This window comes from Piliocolobus tephrosceles, chromosome 14 (assembly GCF_002776525.5).
Source record: "Piliocolobus tephrosceles isolate RC106 chromosome 14, ASM277652v3, whole genome shotgun sequence".
In the NCBI taxonomy this organism is placed as follows: domain Eukaryota; kingdom Metazoa; phylum Chordata; class Mammalia; order Primates; family Cercopithecidae; genus Piliocolobus; species Piliocolobus tephrosceles.
Window position 1 is genome coordinate 15,640,323 of NC_045447.1, and position 18,298 is coordinate 15,658,620.

Sequence of the window (18,298 nt, forward strand, 5' to 3'; positions counted from 1 at the left end):
TGAATCATGTGAATGGCTCTCATGAGAACTGTACTGTGCAAAGCCTATGCAACTGAACTTAGGAGCCATACTTGGGCTCCCAAGTAAGACAGATCTGGCTTTGGGACATTGCTCTGACATTAACTCTGTAACTGAGGGCAAATTAATGTCTGGGAGCCCCAACTGTCTCATCTCTAAAATGAGGATGTTAATATCTATCTCACCGGACTGTTATTAGGGTTTGATAACACTATTGGGCACTTACGTATATTTCAGGCACTGTATCGAGTGGTTTTTACAGAACTATCTCATTTAACTCTCACACCACAGTACCTGCCAAATAGTTACCATCCAATAAGTGTTGGTATCCACGCTCAGCTCTTTCTAAAGAAACTCTGATCCCCCTATTAGAACTGAGGTTTGAAAACAAACAATAAACTTAGAAAGCAAGTAGTTCTACTTTTTGTGACCCAAAGAACTCTAAGAACACATCTACTATTCATGTACAAAAGCAGCACATTGGAATAACATTTGTCCTTTCCAAATATATCAAATAAGGGCAACAACTTATATGGTAGAATTGGCTACAAGTCTGTTTCCTTGAGCGCAAAACTGCATTTATGAAACCAAAGAACAAAATGTTCCAAAGGCAAAATCCAGAGTCATTTCCTGGTCTCAATTTTCTACTTCTAATTTTATAGTCCTTGTTTCCTTTCACTGCAACAATACCAACTTGGCCCCACTTGATTTGCCAGTTACACAAAGCTACTTCAGGCAGTTTGGGATCCTTTTCTGAGGGATATTTAGGCCCTCAAGAAAACATGCTTAGGAAAGGACAGTTTGTGCTTTAGAAGCCCCTAGATGATCAGAAAATTAAAGACAAATTCCTGATGATCTACAGTTTCCACTATTTTAATCCTACTGCAGCAAAAAAACAAATGAAAATGGTTCAAACTGAGTAATACTGCTGAGCTTCAGTGTAAAAGTTGAGCAATTAAGAACTACGTATGTTACTTATAACACTAAATAACCTTAGCTGTGTCAGAATACATGACACAAAATAACCAAAAGCCCAATTTGGATATTTGAAGATTTAGTTACTAATCTCAAACCTGCTCACACACTCATTCTGTGATCCTTGTTAAATCAGTAAATTTATGATTTACTTTACAAACCATGGCTGTTCTGATTATCAGTCTCTTTATCTTACTGTATGAAGAAAGAACCAAACAACATAAAGTTACCATTAGGAATTTCTAGTAATACTTTGAAAAAGAGGAAGGGAAAGAACAGCAGCTTGTGAATTTATCCTGAAAAGTCAACTGAAGACAGGCCCAAAATATCTACGACTGTTTCACTAAGTAGTGGGATTATGGATGGGTTTTATTTATTTTTATTTATTTTAACTTTTTATTTTTAAAATAGAGACAGGGTTCCATCATATTACCTAGGCTGGTCTAGAACTCCTGGGCTCAGGCAATCCTCCTGCCTCCACCTCCCAAAGTGTGTTGGGATTACAGGCATGACCCACAGCATCTGGCCATGGCTGGGTTTTAGTTACTTCTCTTACTGTCTGGTTTTCTATATCAAGCAGTTATATTATTATAACTAAAAAAAAAAAAAAAAAAAAGACAAGGCCATTTGTATCTTGGGAGGAAAAGAAAAGCAAATACAATCAATTCTACTACATACAGTAGTCTTGACTCCATGTTCTCTCAAGCTTCTGCATGTTACCACATTACAGACTCACTTCTTTGTACAGGACATTCTTAATATTTTCTCAACTATCACCTACTACACATAACCTTTCTTTTCTTCTTTAGGCAACAATTACGTTCTCACACAGTTCGCTCATACCTAGATTCTAGTATATGATGAATTGTATCATGACGACATATTTACTGATGGGTCTCCACAACCACCACCACTCTAACCCTCTTAATTATACTGAGTTCATGTTCAGTAACTTTGCTGAATAAAAGATCAAGCATTACAGAAGACAAGATTAGCAGGTTCTTTTTCTTTTCTATTTTTTTTTGAGACGAAGTTTCACTCTTGTCGCCCAGACTGGAGTGCAGTGGCGTGATCTCAGCTCACCGCAACCTCTGCCTCCCAGATTCAAGCAATTCTCCTGCCTCAGCCTCCCAAGTAGCTGGGATTACAGGTACGCGCCACCACGCCCAGCTAATTTTTGTATTTTTAGTAGAAATAGGGTTTTGCCATGTTGGCCAGGCTTGTCTGAAACTCCTGATCTCAGGTGATCTGCCCGCCTCGGCCTCCCAAAGTGCTGGAATTACAGGCGTGAACCACCACGCCCAGCACATTATCAGGTTCTAAAAAAGCAGTTATCAGAAGCCAAATCAGAAGATCAGTTTCGGCATTACTGAGATAGAGTGACTTTTGTTATCTGCTATCCTAATAAAGTTTGGCAATTTTCTTCCATCTAAATAATATCAATTATATTTTTCAAGAAGAAAGCTCTACGAGGATTACAGAGTTTAAAAAATTAACAGATCTTTCTGCGTAAGAAACACTAGTTCATCAAAGCATCCCCAACCAGTATTTATAGAGTATGTTTGGGTAAGAGCTAAGATTCTCAACTAGAGGAACATATCGTCAGGCAGATGGAGAAAATATATGTTTTGCTTTTATGGAGAGTTCTCACATTTTGATATGAGCTGTCAAAACATTTTATTAAGAAAAATACCTGCTTATGGATGACTAGGTTAAAAAAAAAAGAAATATATCTCTATGTATTTAACAGATGGGGTCTCACTATATTGCCTAGGCTGGTCTCCAACTCCTGAGCTCAAGCTGTTCTCCCACTTCGGCCTCCCCAAGTGCTGGGATTACAGGTGTGAGCCATCATGCCCGGCCATACCTCTATGTTTTCTATAACCACACCATCACGTAACACTTTTCTTTAAAAGGCTTACCTAAAGCATTACCAACTCCAAGAAGCCTTCCTTGACCCTTCCCTCAAGCTGAGTTAGGTTTCCATCCTCTGTTCTGTATCACCCTTTGCTTGTCTATACCACAGCATTCATCTAACTGTACTGATGTTGAAATTTAAATATGGCCAGATAATCTCTATAGTACCTCCAATCAAGAGATATAGCCTATTTACCCAAAACCTTGAATAAGAACTGGAATTGTGACTTGCTTTGAACAACAGAATCCATGTGGTATAATTTCTAAGCCTCAGCCCTAAGGGCCTTACAGCTGCTACTCCTGTCCTGAGACTACCATGCTGTGAAGAAGTCTAACATGAAAGACTACATAGAGGGAGACCCAGCCATCCTACTTAAGCCCTGTCCCTACCCGACCCACCAGATGAATGAAGTTGTATGAGTGCAAGATCAGCAAAAACTAACCAGTCAATCACAAAATCAAGAGAAATCAACTGTTTTAATCCACTGAGTATTGAGGCAATTTGGGGGTTCTTCTTACTATTTTTATTTTTTTTAAAAAAAGAGACAAGGTCTCACTGTTGTTGCCCAGGCTGGTCTTGAACTCCTGGGCTCCAGTGATCCTCTGGCCTCAGCCTCCCAAAGTGCTGGGATTACAGACATGTGCCACTACAACAGGGCAGAGGTAATTTGTTACAAAAGAAAGACTAACAGAAACAAACGTAACCAGGTGTTTAATAATTGTCATCTACCCCAAGCTATAAGCAACTTAAATACAGGCACCAAAGTCCAGTTCATCTCTATTCTCATTCAGCCTTTTATTATTTTCTCTCTGGCTATGATGTTTTCCAGTTCCACTATCATTCCACTTGGGACTTACTGTGTTCTTTGATGCCAATGATTTATATTTTTTATCACTTTTGGAAAATATTCAACTATTATCTCTTCAAGTATTTTCTTTCATCTTCCCCATTCTCTTGTTATAGAACACTTAAGATGGTTGGTCCTTCTCATCTTAATACTCACGTCTCTTAAGTGGTCTTTCATATCTTATCTTTCAACGCTATCTTCTGGATAATTTCTTCAGATCCATTTTCCAGGTATTTGATTCTCTCTTCAGCCATGTGTAGTTTGCTGTTTAACACATCTGCTGCACTTTTAATTTCACTGGCTCTAAATTTAATTGTAGAATTCTAGTTTCAGTTGGCTTAATTTTTAAATTTCTTTGATATTTTGTTCTTTTTAAATGTTTTCTAATTTTAAGTCTTTAATTATTTTAATCAAATTTCCCTTAAGGTTATACCTAATAACTCGAATGCCCAAGTTCTAGTGGAATTCAATTTTGCTGGGGTTTGCTAACTTGCTCATAATAAGTTATTCTTTATATATATTTGTAAATTCTGGATTGTGTGCTCTGCTTTAAGAGGGTTATCTGGGGGAATACCACATAGCCTGAGTGGCAAGCATGTTCTTCCAGAGTAGTTCTGCAATTGCTTCTGTAAGGTGCCTGGAGTATTACCAATCAAGGAACATAAAGTAGTGTAAATTCAAACTCTAAACATACATGAAGGCAAACCTGTGGGAACAAATTTCCAGCAAGACCCTCCTCCAAATTAACGTCCAAGTTAAGAAACGTAAGTTTCCTTATGTTCTTCCTGTGACTACAAGTAGAATTTCTACCCTTATCCTTTCAAGTTAGGATGTAGCCCCTGAGTACACCTTATGAGGAGATCTCAGTTCCAACACCTCTCTCTCTAAACCCAAGGCCTTACCTCTTGCCCAACGTAGTTATCAAAATCCAAGCACTTTGGTTATAAAGAATAGCAAATTCCTCAGTGCAGACCAAATGTCAGCCCATATGTATAGTTAAAGCTTTCAGTTCCCTCTTTGTTTTTGTTTCTTGAAGACTGTCATTACTTTCTTGTAAATACAGCTAGGCAATTAAAAAGGTGTTACATTTCAGCCAGCTTTCCTAATTATTTTATATTGGAAACTTCTTAGGCTGTGTAGGTTATCATATTTTCAAAAATGGGAATTCTTATACTGTGGTAGATTACCAGCTGTCAAATGACCTTTCAACAAGACACTCAATTGGGACTTTTGGAGTTTTGGGGTGGAATAGTGACAGACTTGTAAAATGTGTTTTCCACTGGGCACACATGGACATAAAGATGGGAACAATGAACACTGAAAACTGCAACAAAGGGTAGGAAGGGAAGGAGACAGGGGGACAAGGGTTGAAAAAACTATCTATTGGGTACTATGCTTACTACCTGGGTTCAATTGTACCCCAAGCCTCAGAATCATGTAATATACATTTGTAACAAACCTGTACATGTACCCCTTGAATCTAAAAGCTTAAAACAAAAATTTCTTTTTTGAGACAGGGTATCACTATGTTGCCCAGGCTGAACTGCAGTGGCTATTCACAGGCATGCTTTTAGAGCACTGCAGCCTTGAACTCCTCTGGCTTTGAGCAATCCTCCTACATTAGCCTCCTAAGTATCTGGGACTATAGGTACACACAATCACACCCAGCTCATGGTTCCACTTTGAAGTTTATGTCCCAAGGATAAATGTTAGCACTAAAACAGAAACAAAAGAAAAATTCCAGGGCCTGGCACAATGGCTCACACCTGTAATCCTAGCACAATGGGAGGCTGAGGCAGGTGGACCACTTGAGGCCAGGAATTCAAGACCAGCCTGGCCAATGTGGTGAAACCCCATCTCTAATAAGAAAAAAAAAAAAATTAGCCGGGCATGGTGGCATACTGGCACGACTGTAACCCCAGCTACTCAGAAGACCAAGGCACAAGTCATCTGAACCCAGGAGGCGCAGGTTGTAGTGAACAGAGATTGTGCCACTTCCACTCCAGCCTGGGCAACAGAGCAAAACTCCTGTCTCAACAAGCAAAACTCGAGAGCCTTGGAATTTATTAAATGTCATGTTGGCCAGGCGTGGTGGCTCACAACAATAATCCCAACACTTTAGGAGGCCAAGGTGGAAGGATCACTTGAGGCCAGGAGTTTGAGCGAGTCTGGGCAACATATGAAGACCCTGCCTCTACAAAATAAAACAAAATAAAATGTTTTAAATTCCATAATATACCACATCGAAATGGCAAAAAAAAAATTGTTAGGAAGGTAGATAAGATGCTCTATAAATCTTTTTTTTTAAAGTCATTTTGTTAGTCATTCTACTGGAGGCCGAGAAACGATACAAGGTTTCAAAAAGGAGAGTACTACTGCACAAGGTATCTCCAGTAACACTATTATACCTTCCTCTGATGACAGACCTTATAGATTTAACAATTTTAATTATTCCTCAATTCCAGTTCTATATATAATAACCCTACATAACATACAGATGTAATGAAATTAAAACACACACAGGAAATATTTTAAATTTGGAGAACATGTTCCTCAATTTCCTCATCTACAAAACACAATCATGCATTGCTTAACAACAGGGATACATTCTGAGAAATGCACTGTTGCGCAGTTCTGTTGTATGAACATCACAGAGTGTACTTACATAAACCTAGGAAGCATAGCCAACTATAAACCTAGGCTGTATGGTAGAGCCTGTTACTCCTAGGCTACAAACCTGTATAGCATGTTACTATACTGAATACTGTAGGCAATTATAACACAATGGTAAGTATGCATGTATTAAACATATCTAAACACAGAAAAGGTACAATAAAAATATGGTATTATAATCTTTTGGGACCACCTTCATATATGTAGTTGGTTGTTGACCGAAATGTTGTCATGCAGTACATGACTATACAGGTATTTTTTCTGTTAAACAAGACAAATGATAGTTAGAAAGAATAAATATGACCTAGTATTTGCCAGCACAATAGGGTGACTACAGTAAAAATGGTTTAACTGTACATTTAAAAATAACTAGCCAGGGGTGGTGGCTCACACCTGTAATCCTAGCACTTTGGGAGGCCAACGCAGGCAGATTATCTGAGGTCAGGAGTTCGAGACCAGCCTGGCCAACATGGCAAAACCCCATCTCTACTAAAAATACAAACATTGGCCAGAAGTGGTGGCACGCACCTGTAATCCCAGCTACTCAAGAGGCTGAGACAGGAGAATCGCTTGAACCTGGGAGGCGGAGATTGTGGTAAGCCAAGATCCTGCCACTTTACTCCAGCCTGGGTGACAGAGCAAGACTCTGCCTCAAAAATAATAATGATAATAAAATAAAATAAAAAATAAAAGAGTATAACTGTGCTGGTAAAAGATGATTTAACTGTACATTTAAAAATAACTAAAAGAGTATAATTGTGCTGCATACAGTTTCTCATGCCTGTAATCCTAGTGCTTTGAGAGGCCAAGGCAGGCAGATCACTTGAGGCCAGTAATTCAGTACCAGCCTGACCAACATGGCAAAACCCCATGTCTACTACAATTGTGAGAATTAGCCAGGCATAGTGGTGCACACCTACAATACCAGCTACTCAGGAGGCTGAGGTATGAGAATCGTTTGAAACCAGAAAGTGGACGTTGTAGTGAGCTGAGATCGCACCACTGCACTGCAGCCTGGGCAACACAGTGAGAGTCCACCTCAAAAAAAAAAAAAAAGGTAGAATTGAATTGTTTGTAACACAAAGAATAAATGCTTAACGTGATGGATACCCCATTTACCCTGATGTAATTATTACTCATTGCACATCTGTATGAAAATGTCTCATGTAATGCATATATACACATTAATGCATAATTAATACACCTAATATAGACCCACAAAAATTAAAAATTAAGAAAAACGGCAGGGCATGGTGGCTCCCACCTGTAATCTCAGCACTTTGGGAGGCCAAGGCGGGTAGATCACCTGAGGTCAGGAGTTCAAGATCAGCCTAGCCAACATGGTAAAACCCCGTCTCTCTAAAAATACAAAAAATTAGCCAAGCGTGCTGGTGTGCACTTGTAATCCCAGCTATTCAGGAGGCTGACGTAGGAGAATCACTTGAACCCGGGAGGCGGAGATCATGCCACTGCACTCCAGCCTGGGCAACAAGAGGGAAACTCTATCTCAAAAAAAAAAAAAAAAAAAAGTTTTTAAGGAAAAAAAAAGACATAAGAGAGAGCAAAACAAGAAGTTCTCAGGAAGATACCTGAGGGTTCCCCTCCATGTAACATAAATGATCAATCAAAGTAGAAACAGGAAGAGTAAGTCAAACTACTTTGTTTTTTTTTTTTTTTTTTTTTTTTTGAGACGGAGTCTTGCTGTGTCTCCTGGGCTGGAGTGCAGTGGCCGGATCTCAGCTCACTGCAAGCTCCACCTCCCGGGTTTTACACCATTCTCCTGCCTCAGCCTCCGGAGTAGCTGGGACTACAGGCGCCCGCCACCTCGCCCGGCTAGTTTTTTGTATTTTTAGTAGAGACGGGGTTTCACCGTGTTAGCCAGGATGGTCTCGATCTCCTGACCTCATGATCCGCCCGTCTCGGCCTCCCAAAGTGCTGGGATTACAGGCTTGAGCCACCGCGCCCGGCCAGTCAAACTACTTTGAAAACTTACAAGAAAATTTTCAAATGGAGGAAATCCAAAAGGAGACAAGTTGGATTTACTTACATATTTACTGCTGTCTTAATTTCTAGAAACTGTTCCTAGGCTAACTATTCTACTTACACACAAGAAACTCTTTTTCCCAAAGATTCTGCTCTCCTTCATACTAGTAACATACCATTTTTACTAAATAATTCCTTCCAATATATAAATATCCTACAATCATTCAATAAAATCCATAACCCCTGCAGCTACCACTCAATTTTTCTGCCCTCATTTTATAGCAAAAGTCCTTGAAAAAGTTGTCTATCTTTATTTCCCCTTCTTTCTCATCTCCTATTCACTAATGAACCCACACTAACCTTACTACAGTCTACTCTCTCCAAAAAACTCATTATTCTTGAGGGCTCCCAAGGCCTGCATCTTGTTATTTTTCACTTATTATCTAAATCAATCTTTTAGCCAAATCAGACATACCTGATCACTGCTGCTTTCCTGAAACACCTTTGCCACTTGTCTTTCAAGGAATTCTGCTCTCACAGTGATACAGTTTGGCTGCGCCCCCCACCCAAATCTCATTTTGAATTGTAACTCCCCCAATTCCCACGTATTGTGGGAGGAACCTGGAGGGAGGTAACTGAATCATGAAGGCAGGTCTTTCGTGTTCTCATGATAGTGAGTCTCACGAGATCTGACGGTTTTTAAAACGGGAGTTTTCCTGCACAAGCTCTCTCTTCTCTTGCCTGCTGCCATCCAGGTAAGACATGACTGGTTCCTCCTTGCCTTCTGCCATGATTGTGAGGCCTCCTCAGACGTGTGGAACTGTAAGTTCATTAAAGCTCTTTTTCTTCACAGTCTCAGGTATGTCTTTATCAGCAGTGTGAAAACGAAGTAATACACCTGTGTTTTCTTATATCTTATGAGTTATTTCTTCTCAGTTGTTTCTGCTGATTTCTCTTCATCTCAATCTCTGAATATTGGAGTACCCCAAGAACCAACTGTTATCTGGACAATGAGCAGGAAAGGGGCAAGAGTGGTAGCAAGGAGAGCAGGGGTAAATGTGCTCTGATTCAGAAAATGTTTTGGTATTGATGTGGGTAAATTAGATGTAGGGTATGAGGTAAAGAGAAGCAGATGATTCCTAGATTTTGGCCTGGGTTGTTTAGTCTAATCCTGAGCTAAACAGTAATGGCATTACCTTAGCCATTTACTGAGATGGGAAAGAGAAAGGTAAGTCAAGAATTGGGGTCAGGAGAATATATTACATTTGAGTTGACTTTTAGCTGTCTCTTTGGAGATGTCAGTTTGATAGCTGGTTTGTTTGATAGTTGGATGTATAAGAGTAATACTAAGGAGAGGTTGGTTGTAGCTGCCATCAATAGTACTTACTTGCTATTTAAAGCTATGAAATTATGGTTGGGTGGAGTGGTGATGAATTCAGAGATTCATCTCAATCTCTGAGCATTGGAATACCCCAAGAACCAACTGTTATCACTTGTCTCTTCAATATCTACACTCACATTGTGAGTGGTCTTATCTAATTCTGTAACTTTTTTTTTTATTTTTTCGAGACGGAGTTTCACTCTTGTAACCCAGGCTGGAGGGCAATGGCACAATCTAGGCTCGCTGCAACCTCTGCCTCCCGGGTTCAAGCAATTCTCCTGACTCAGCCTCCCAAGTAGCTAGGATTACAAGCTGCACCACCATGCCTGCCTAATTTTGTATTTTTAGTAGAAATAGGGTTTCACCATGTTGGCCAGGCTTGTCACAAACTCCTGACCTCAAGTGATCTGCCTGTCTCAGCCTCCCATAGTGCTGGGATTACAGGCGTGAGCCACTGCACCCAACCATAATGCCATTACTAAGGTAATGCCATTACTGTTTAGCTCAGGATTAGACTAAACAGCCCAGGCCAAAATCTAGGAATCGTCTACTCTTTACCTCATACCCTACATCTAATTTACCCACATTAATACCAAAACATTTTCTGAATCAGAGCACATTTACCCCTGCTCTCCTTGCTACCACTCTTGCCCCTTTCCTGCTAATTGTCCAGGAAGCTTTTTTAGAAAAGATTTAGAGATAGAATTCATAAACCATACAATTCATTCATTTAAAAAGTATGTTCAATGGTTTAAGTATATTCACAGATATATGCAACTACCAAAGTCAATTTAAAAACATTTTCATTACCTCAAAAAAGTGGCACAGGCCTGCTGCGGTGGCTCATGGCTGTAATCCCAGCACTTTGGGAAGCCAAGGCAGGCGGACCACCAGAGGTCAGGAGTTCAAGACTAGCATGGCCAACATGGTAAAACCCCATCTTTACTAAAAATACAAAAAGTAGCCAGGCATGATGGTGTATGCCTGTAATCCCAGTTACTCAAGAGGCTGAGGCAAGAGAATCACTTGAACCCAGGAGGTGGAGGTTGAAGTAAGTTGAGATCACACCACTGCACTCCAGCCTGGGCAAGAGAGACTCTGTCTCAAAAAAAATTTTTTTAGGCCGGGGGCAGTGGCTCAAGCCTGTAATCCCAGCACTTTGGGAGGCCGAGACGGGCGGATCACGAGGTCAGGAGATCAAGACCATCCTGGCTAACACGGTGAAACCCCGTCTCTACTAAAAAATACAAAAAAAAAAAAAATTAGCCGGGCGAGGTGACGGACATCTGTAGTCCCAGTACTCAGGAGGCTGAGGCAGGAGAATGGCGTAAACCCGGGAGGCGGAGCTTGCAGTGAGCTGAGATACAGCCACTGCACTCCAGCCTGGGCGACAGAGCAAGGCTCCGTCTCAAAAAAAAAAAAAATTTTAATAAAAAAATTGTAAAAAGCAGCACAATATACCCTTAACTTATCATCTTTCTATTCCCCCCAGACTTGCACAACCAGCCCTACGCAACCACTAATTTTCTGTCTCTAATGATTTGCCTATTCTGAATATTTCCTATTAATGAAATTATGTAATTTGTAGTCTTTTTTTTTTTTTTGAGATGGAGTCTCGCTCTGTCGCCCAGGCTGGAGTGCAGTGGCCGGATCTCAGCTCACTGCAAGCTCCACCTCCCGGGTTCACGCTACTCTCCTGCCTCAGCCTCCCGAGTAGCTGGGACTACAGGCGCCCGCCACCACGCCCGGCTAGAGTTTTGTATTTTTTAGTAGAGATGGGGTTTCACCGTGTTAGCCAGGATGGTCTTGATCTCCTGACCTCGTGATCCGCCCATCTCGGCCTCCCAAAGTGCTGGGATTACAGGCTTGAGCCACCGCGCCCGGCCGTAATTTGTAGTCTTTTGTGACTGACATGTCATTCAGCATAATGTTCTTAAGGTTCATCTACGTTGTAGCATCTATCAGTATTTTATGGCTTCATAATATTCGATTGTATACCACATTTTGTTTACCCATTCAGCAGTTAATGGTTTAGCTCTTTATACTTCCTAGAACTATCATTTACAAATTCTTTCATTGCATTTTTGTTGTTGTTGTTTTTCACTTTTCTTGATAATATCTTTTTTTCTAAGCAGAGACAGGGTCTCCCTCTGTTGCTCAAGTAGGAGTGCAGTGGGTATGATCACAACGCACTGCAGCCTTGACCTCTCTGGCTCAAGCAATCCTCCCACTTCAGCCCCCAAATAACTGGGACTACAAGAGCATGCCATCACATTCAGCTAATCAAAAAAATTTTTTTCTTGTAGAGATGGAGTCTCTGTATGTTGCCCAGGCTGTTCTCAAACTTGTGGGCTCAAGTGATCCTCCTATCTCAGCCTCTCAAAGTGCTAGGATTATAGGCATGAGCCAATGTACCTGGCCCTAGCACAATGCTGAAGATTGGTGGTGAGTGCAGACCTCCTTGCCTTATTCTTAAACTTAGGGGGGGAAGAATCACTCTTTCACCATCAAGTATGATTTTACCTGTGAGCTTTTTGTAAATGTCCTTTATCAGGTTGAAACGTTCCATTGTATTTCTAGTTTGAGTTTTCTCATTTCTTTTTTTCATGAAAAGGTGTTAGATTTTTGGCAAATGCTTTTTCTGCATCTAATGAGATGATCATGTGGGTTTTGCTTTTTATTCTATAGATACGGTATATTACATTAATAATTTTCAGATGTTAAACTAACCTTACATTCCTGGAATAACTCCCATTTGATCAGGGTATGCAATCCTTTTTATATTTATATACCAGCTAAATTCACTTTGCTAGTATTTCAAGGATTTTTGTGCCCATATGCATTAAAGACATTGGTGTGCAGTTTCCCTTTGATGTCTTTGTCTGATTTTGGTATCAGGCTAATGGTGTTCTCATACAGTAAGTTGGGAAGTATTCCCTACTTTTATATTGCAGAGAAGAGTTTGTGCAGAATAGATATTAATTCTTATTTAAGTATCTGGTAGAATTCAACAGTATAGACATCCGAGTCCAGGGTTTTCTTTGGGGTACTTTTTTGATTACCAATTCAATCTCTTTGTTATAGATCTGTTCAGACTATTTTATCAGTTTTGTTAGTGTCACTCTAGAAATTTGTACATTTCATCTAAATTATCTTATTTATGGGCACACAACTCTAGTATTCCTTCATAATTCTATGTATTATCAGCAGTACTATCCCCTTTCATTTATGATTCCAGTAAATTGTCCTTTTTTTTGTGGTTAATCTAATTAAAGCTTTGTCAATTTTGTTGGTATTTTCAAAGAATAAATTTCTGGTTACACTGATTTTTCTCTATTGCTTTTCTATTCTGTTTAATTAATTTCTGTTCTTTTATTTTCCTTCCTTCTGATTGTTTTAGGTTTAGTGTACCTTTCTACCAGGGTCTTAAGGTGGAAGGTTAGAATATTAAGTTTAGGTCTTTCTTCTTTCTTAATATAGGCACTTAACAGCTATAAATTTCCCTAAGAACTGTTTAGGCTTATCCCGTAAGTCTTAGTATATTGTTTCTGCATTTTCATTCATCTCAGTATTTTCTAATTTCCTTTTTGATTTTTTTCTTTGACTTATTTAGAAGTATGTTGTTTAATTTCCCCAAATTAGTGAATTTTCGGTTTTACTTCTGTTATTGATGTATAGTCTCCTGCCCTTATGGTTGGATTAATACTTTGGGTACACTTGAAAAGAATGGAAAGAATGTTCTGCTATTGTTGGGGTGAGTGTTCCATAGTGATCTGTTAACTCTAGTTGGTCAACAGTGTCATCCAAGGCTTCCTGGATGTCAACAAGTGTCAACAAGGCCTTATTGGTCGGCCTAGTTGTCCCCTTCAGTATTGAAAGCAGTGTATTATAAACTTCAGCAATTGTTTTTTTTTAAATGAGACGGGGTCTTGCTATGTTGCCCGGGCTGGTCTCGAACTCCTGAGCTCAAGTGTCCACCCACCTCAGCCTCTTGAATTGCTGGGATCACAGGCATGAGCCACCACGCCTGGCTAACAATTATTCTTGAATTGTCCATTTTCTCTTCATTTCTGTCAGTTTTTGCTTCATGCATTTTGGCGCTTGGTTATTAGATATGTAATTGTTAGATGTTTGTGATGAATTGATCCTTCTCATTACAAAATGTCATTACTCATATATTATCTCTAGTAAAGTTTTTTGTTTTAAAGTCTGTTTTGTCTAAAATCAGAACAACCAATCCAGCTTTCTTACAATTGTTGTTTGCATTATATTTTTCCATCCTTTTAAATATATTTGTATCTCTAAACCTAAAGTATATCTTGTAGACAGCATACAGTTGGATCATATATTTTTATCCAATCTAACAGTATCTGCCCTTTTGATTACACTGCTTAATTTAATTTATTATTGATACAGCTGGATTCAAGACTGCCAACTTCATAATTTTTTAGTGTGTATTGTCTTTTTTGTGCCTCTATTATTGCTTTCTCTTGGACTTAGTAAATGTTTTCTAATGTAGCATTTACATTTCTTTAATGATTTTTTTCCATGTATGTTTTCACTTGTATCCTTGGTAGTTCCTCTAGGAACTTACAATGTACTATTTTTATTTATTATTATTTTTTCTAGAGAGGGTCTCACTCTGTCACTTGGGCTAGAATGCAGTGGTATGATCATGGCTCACCAGAGCCTCAACCTCCTGGGCTCAGGCAATTCTCCCACCTCAGCCTCCCAAATCCCCTTCTGACTACAGGCACACACCACAATGCCTGGCTAATTTATAGGGGTTTTTTTGTTTGCTTGTTTGTTTGTTTCTGTAGAGATGGGGTTTCACCATGTGGCCCAGGTTGGTCTTAAACTCCTGGGCTTTAAGCAATCCACCCATCTCACTCTCCCAAAGTGCTGGGACTACCCCCCACTTTTTTTATTTTTTTAAATCTTTAAGCTCTGTTGGACTTGAAATAATGTACATCTTATCAGAATGAGCATCTGATTTATACTCACTCAATTCCACTGAGAAATAGAAACATTATTCACACATAGCTCTAATCCCTTCCCCCTGCCTTTTGTGGTATTGCTATACACACTACATGTATAAATGTTAGAGGTCCAACAATAATCTATCACAATTATTACTTTATATAATTTTATATATACCTTAAAAGAAGTTGAGAGAAGAACCAATGTATATTTACAGTTTTTCTTATATTAACCTTCTTGTTTATTATTTTTGGTTTTCTTCATTTATTCTTATGAATTTGAGTTACTATATGGAGTTATTTCCTAGCCAAAACACAGATCTGTCTCTGTCTTATCTCCTTTTTCCTATTATTGGCAACTATATTACATTTCCACATCTCATAGGCCCAATAATATATTATATACATAGTATATAGTAGTACTGCAGTAAAATGTAGTACTATATACTAAGATTTATGGGATACAGCTTCAACAGTTCTTAGGGAAATTTATAGCTGTTAAGTGCCTATATAGATATGCATGATATATACACAACACAAAAGAGAAGGAGAAAATACGCATTTATAGTGTCATTACTACATAATTATTTTTACTGGTGCTCTTTGATTTTTCATGTGGATTAAAATCATCATTTGGAGTAACTTGCTTTCAGCCTGAAGAACTTCCTTTAGTGTTTCTTATAAGGTGGGTCTGCCAGCAGCAAATTCTCTGAGTTTTTACCTTAGAACACTTTACTTCAAAGAACCTTCAGTTTTGAATAATAGCTTGGCTGGACATAGAATCGTTGATTAACAGTTTTTTGGTTTAAGTGCTTTGAATATGTTGTCCCACTGGCTTCTTGCCTCCATTTTTTTGCTGGGAAGTTAGCTACAAATCTTATGGGAAAGTTCCCTTGTAAGTTGATGAGTCACTTATCTCTTGCTGCTCTCAAGATTTTTTCCTTGTCTTTGGTTTTTAGCATTTTTACCAAGATATTCCTTTTTGTGAATCTCTTTGCATTTATTCCATGTGGAGTTCACTGAACTTCACATATATTATATAATTATTGTTTTTTGTATTTTGTATAAATTATTGTTTTTAAATAAATTTGGGATATTTTTGGATATTACTTAAAATTTTTTTTCTAGTCATTTCTCTTTCTCCTCTCCTATTACAAGCATGTTGGCGCACATAATAGCTTCCCATATTTTTCTGAGCCTGTTTTTTTCTACATTGTTTTTCTTCATGTTCTTTGAGTAATTTCTACTGATCAAGTTCATTAACTCTTTCTTTTGCCAGCTGAAATGTACTGCTGTGCCCTACAAGTGAGTTTTTCATTTCAGTTACTGTGATTTTCCTTTCCAGAATTCCCATTTGGTTCTTTTTAAAATGATTTCTATCTCTTTATTAATATTCTCTATTTCATGTGAAACTATCATCACGCCTTAATTTCTTTAACCATGATTTCCTTTAGTTTGTTGAATATATTAATAATGGCTACCTTGAAAGCTCTGTGCTAAATCAAACCAGTCACTCTCACAGGTAGTATCTGTTGCTTGCTTTTTTAATGGGATGTCTGGGTCACATTTTCTTGTTTCTCTGAATGTCTTATAATTTTTGGATAGAAACTAGATACTTCAGATAATATACAGTACCAATGCTGAGTACTGGCCTCCCCACTGCAAGATTTGTTATTGTGTAATGCTTCTTTATTGGGTGACTAGCTAGTTGATTTTTGTAGATTCCATTGTCCTACTCCCAGTGTTAAGCCTCTGGTGTTGCTCCTCAGGGAGCTCAGACTTGAGATTGCTCACTGTAACTTTGGGATGAGAGTGGTTTGGGCAGGGCTCTCGCTGACTCTTGGCTTCTCTGACCACATCTAGCTTGTTAAATTACACTAATTGCTGTCTGACTGCTGTAATGACTTCAACAATGCACTACAGTATAAACTGCTCCATAGGCTAAGTCAATCAAACTTGGGTAACTTTGAAGTGAAAATTCCAGAGGTCAAGTGAAAGTTCCTTGGTGATCTCCTCCCAGCTGTGTTTTTCCCTAGTTTCCTCAGGCAAACTAGGAGGCCTATAGTCAAGTCTAAATGTCCAATCAATCTACCAATCTTCCCCAATTACCTTTCACCACAACTTCCACTGTTTTTTTTACGGTAACCTTAGGCTTAAACTTTTCTATACTCTGTCATGAATGAAGCCCATTCCTTTAAGAAGGCTGCTTCAAGGCCAACTTTTCCCTGCAGGTAAAATCTCTGAGACATGGCTTTGGAGCTGGAAGTAGAGACAGTAACACACTGTGTCTCACTGACACCCCAGGGTTAGTTGCTCTGCCCAAAGTAAAGCCTCTGTCCCGGGAGCAAGGTGCTGGGGGGAAAAACGAGGCCCCCAACTCTAAGTCACACTTGGCCAGAAACAGGCATGGGGAAGCAGGATGAGAAATACTGATATCTTGCTCCTGCTCTGGAAGATAGCCCAGAATGGGAGTCGGTGGGGAGACAGGGATTCTTGTCTTCTTCACTACAACAATATGGAGAGAAGTTACCAACTGTCTCAGCTGGGATACGGTAAGGAAAGGGCAGGTCTTGTTACCAATAACAGGTTCTTGCCGCTCTGACCAAATTTTAGTAAATTTTCTTGAATAAATGTTTTTTCATTTGCTGTATTTCCTTTAAAATACTTTCAGAGACCTTAAATGTTTTATTTTCGTAATTGTCACCAGTTCTGCTGGGGAGTAGAAAGAACATGCTGTCATCCTACAAGTCCCTCTTAACCAGTGAGCTTTTAAAAATATAAATTAGATCATGATTCCATTCAAAACTCTCCAACATTTCCACCTTTTTTTTTTTTTTTTTTTACAAAGCCCCACACCTCCTATTAAGCTCCACAGGGTTCTACACAATCCAGCCCATGCCCACTAATGGATCTCATCCTTTACTACTTTTTACTTTGTTCACTCTGCTCTAACCCCTCTCCTAGCAAGGGTGGTTCTCCTCATGGTCTATTTGCTGCTCCCACTGGAAAGCTCTTTTCCCAGATTTTTCCATGGCCTTCTTCCTCACTTCATTTGGGCCTCACCTCAAATGTCATCTCAAGACCTTCTCTAAAACAGCACCTGTCATTCACTCTTATTAATTTTTTTAAGTTTTACTGTTTATTTATTCCTCTATACATTTGAGTAAGAGTAAGGGTTGTTTTCTTTTTTGAGACAGGATCTCACTCTGTCACCCAGGCTGAAGCGCAGTGGTGTGATCATGGTTCACTGCAGCCTCCACTTCCTGGCCTCAATCGATCCTCCCACTTAAGCCTCCTGAGTAGTGGGGACCAAAGGTGTGTGCCACTATACCTGGTTAATTTTTTAAACTTTTGTAGAAATGGGGTTTTGCCATGTTCCCCAGACTGGTCTCCAACTCCTGGGCTCAAGTGATCCACTTGCCAAGGCCTCCCAAATTATAGGTGTGAACCACAACACCTGGTAAGTTTTCAAAATTTTGACAAAATTTTTTTTTTATTATACCTTAGGTTCTAGGGTACATGTT

At 39.2% G+C, this 18,298-nt stretch overlaps 1 protein-coding gene across 7 annotated transcripts in view; it reads right to left on the reverse strand.

Moving 5' to 3' along the window:
- The window catches only part of RABGAP1 (RAB GTPase activating protein 1), a 190,437-nt gene that overhangs the window by 144,110 nt on the left and 28,029 nt on the right, over positions 1 to 18,298 (reverse strand). The window contains exon 2 of one of the 7 annotated variants that reach the window (XM_023217199.1): positions 3,915 to 4,061. The exons of the other annotated variants lie outside the window; for them this stretch is intronic. Within the exon in view, the coding sequence (XP_023072967.1) occupies positions 3,915 to 3,935 (21 nt within the window). The 5' untranslated portion in view covers positions 3,936 to 4,061. The remainder of the gene's footprint in view (positions 1 to 3,914; positions 4,062 to 18,298) is intronic. 7 annotated transcript variants of the gene reach the window in all.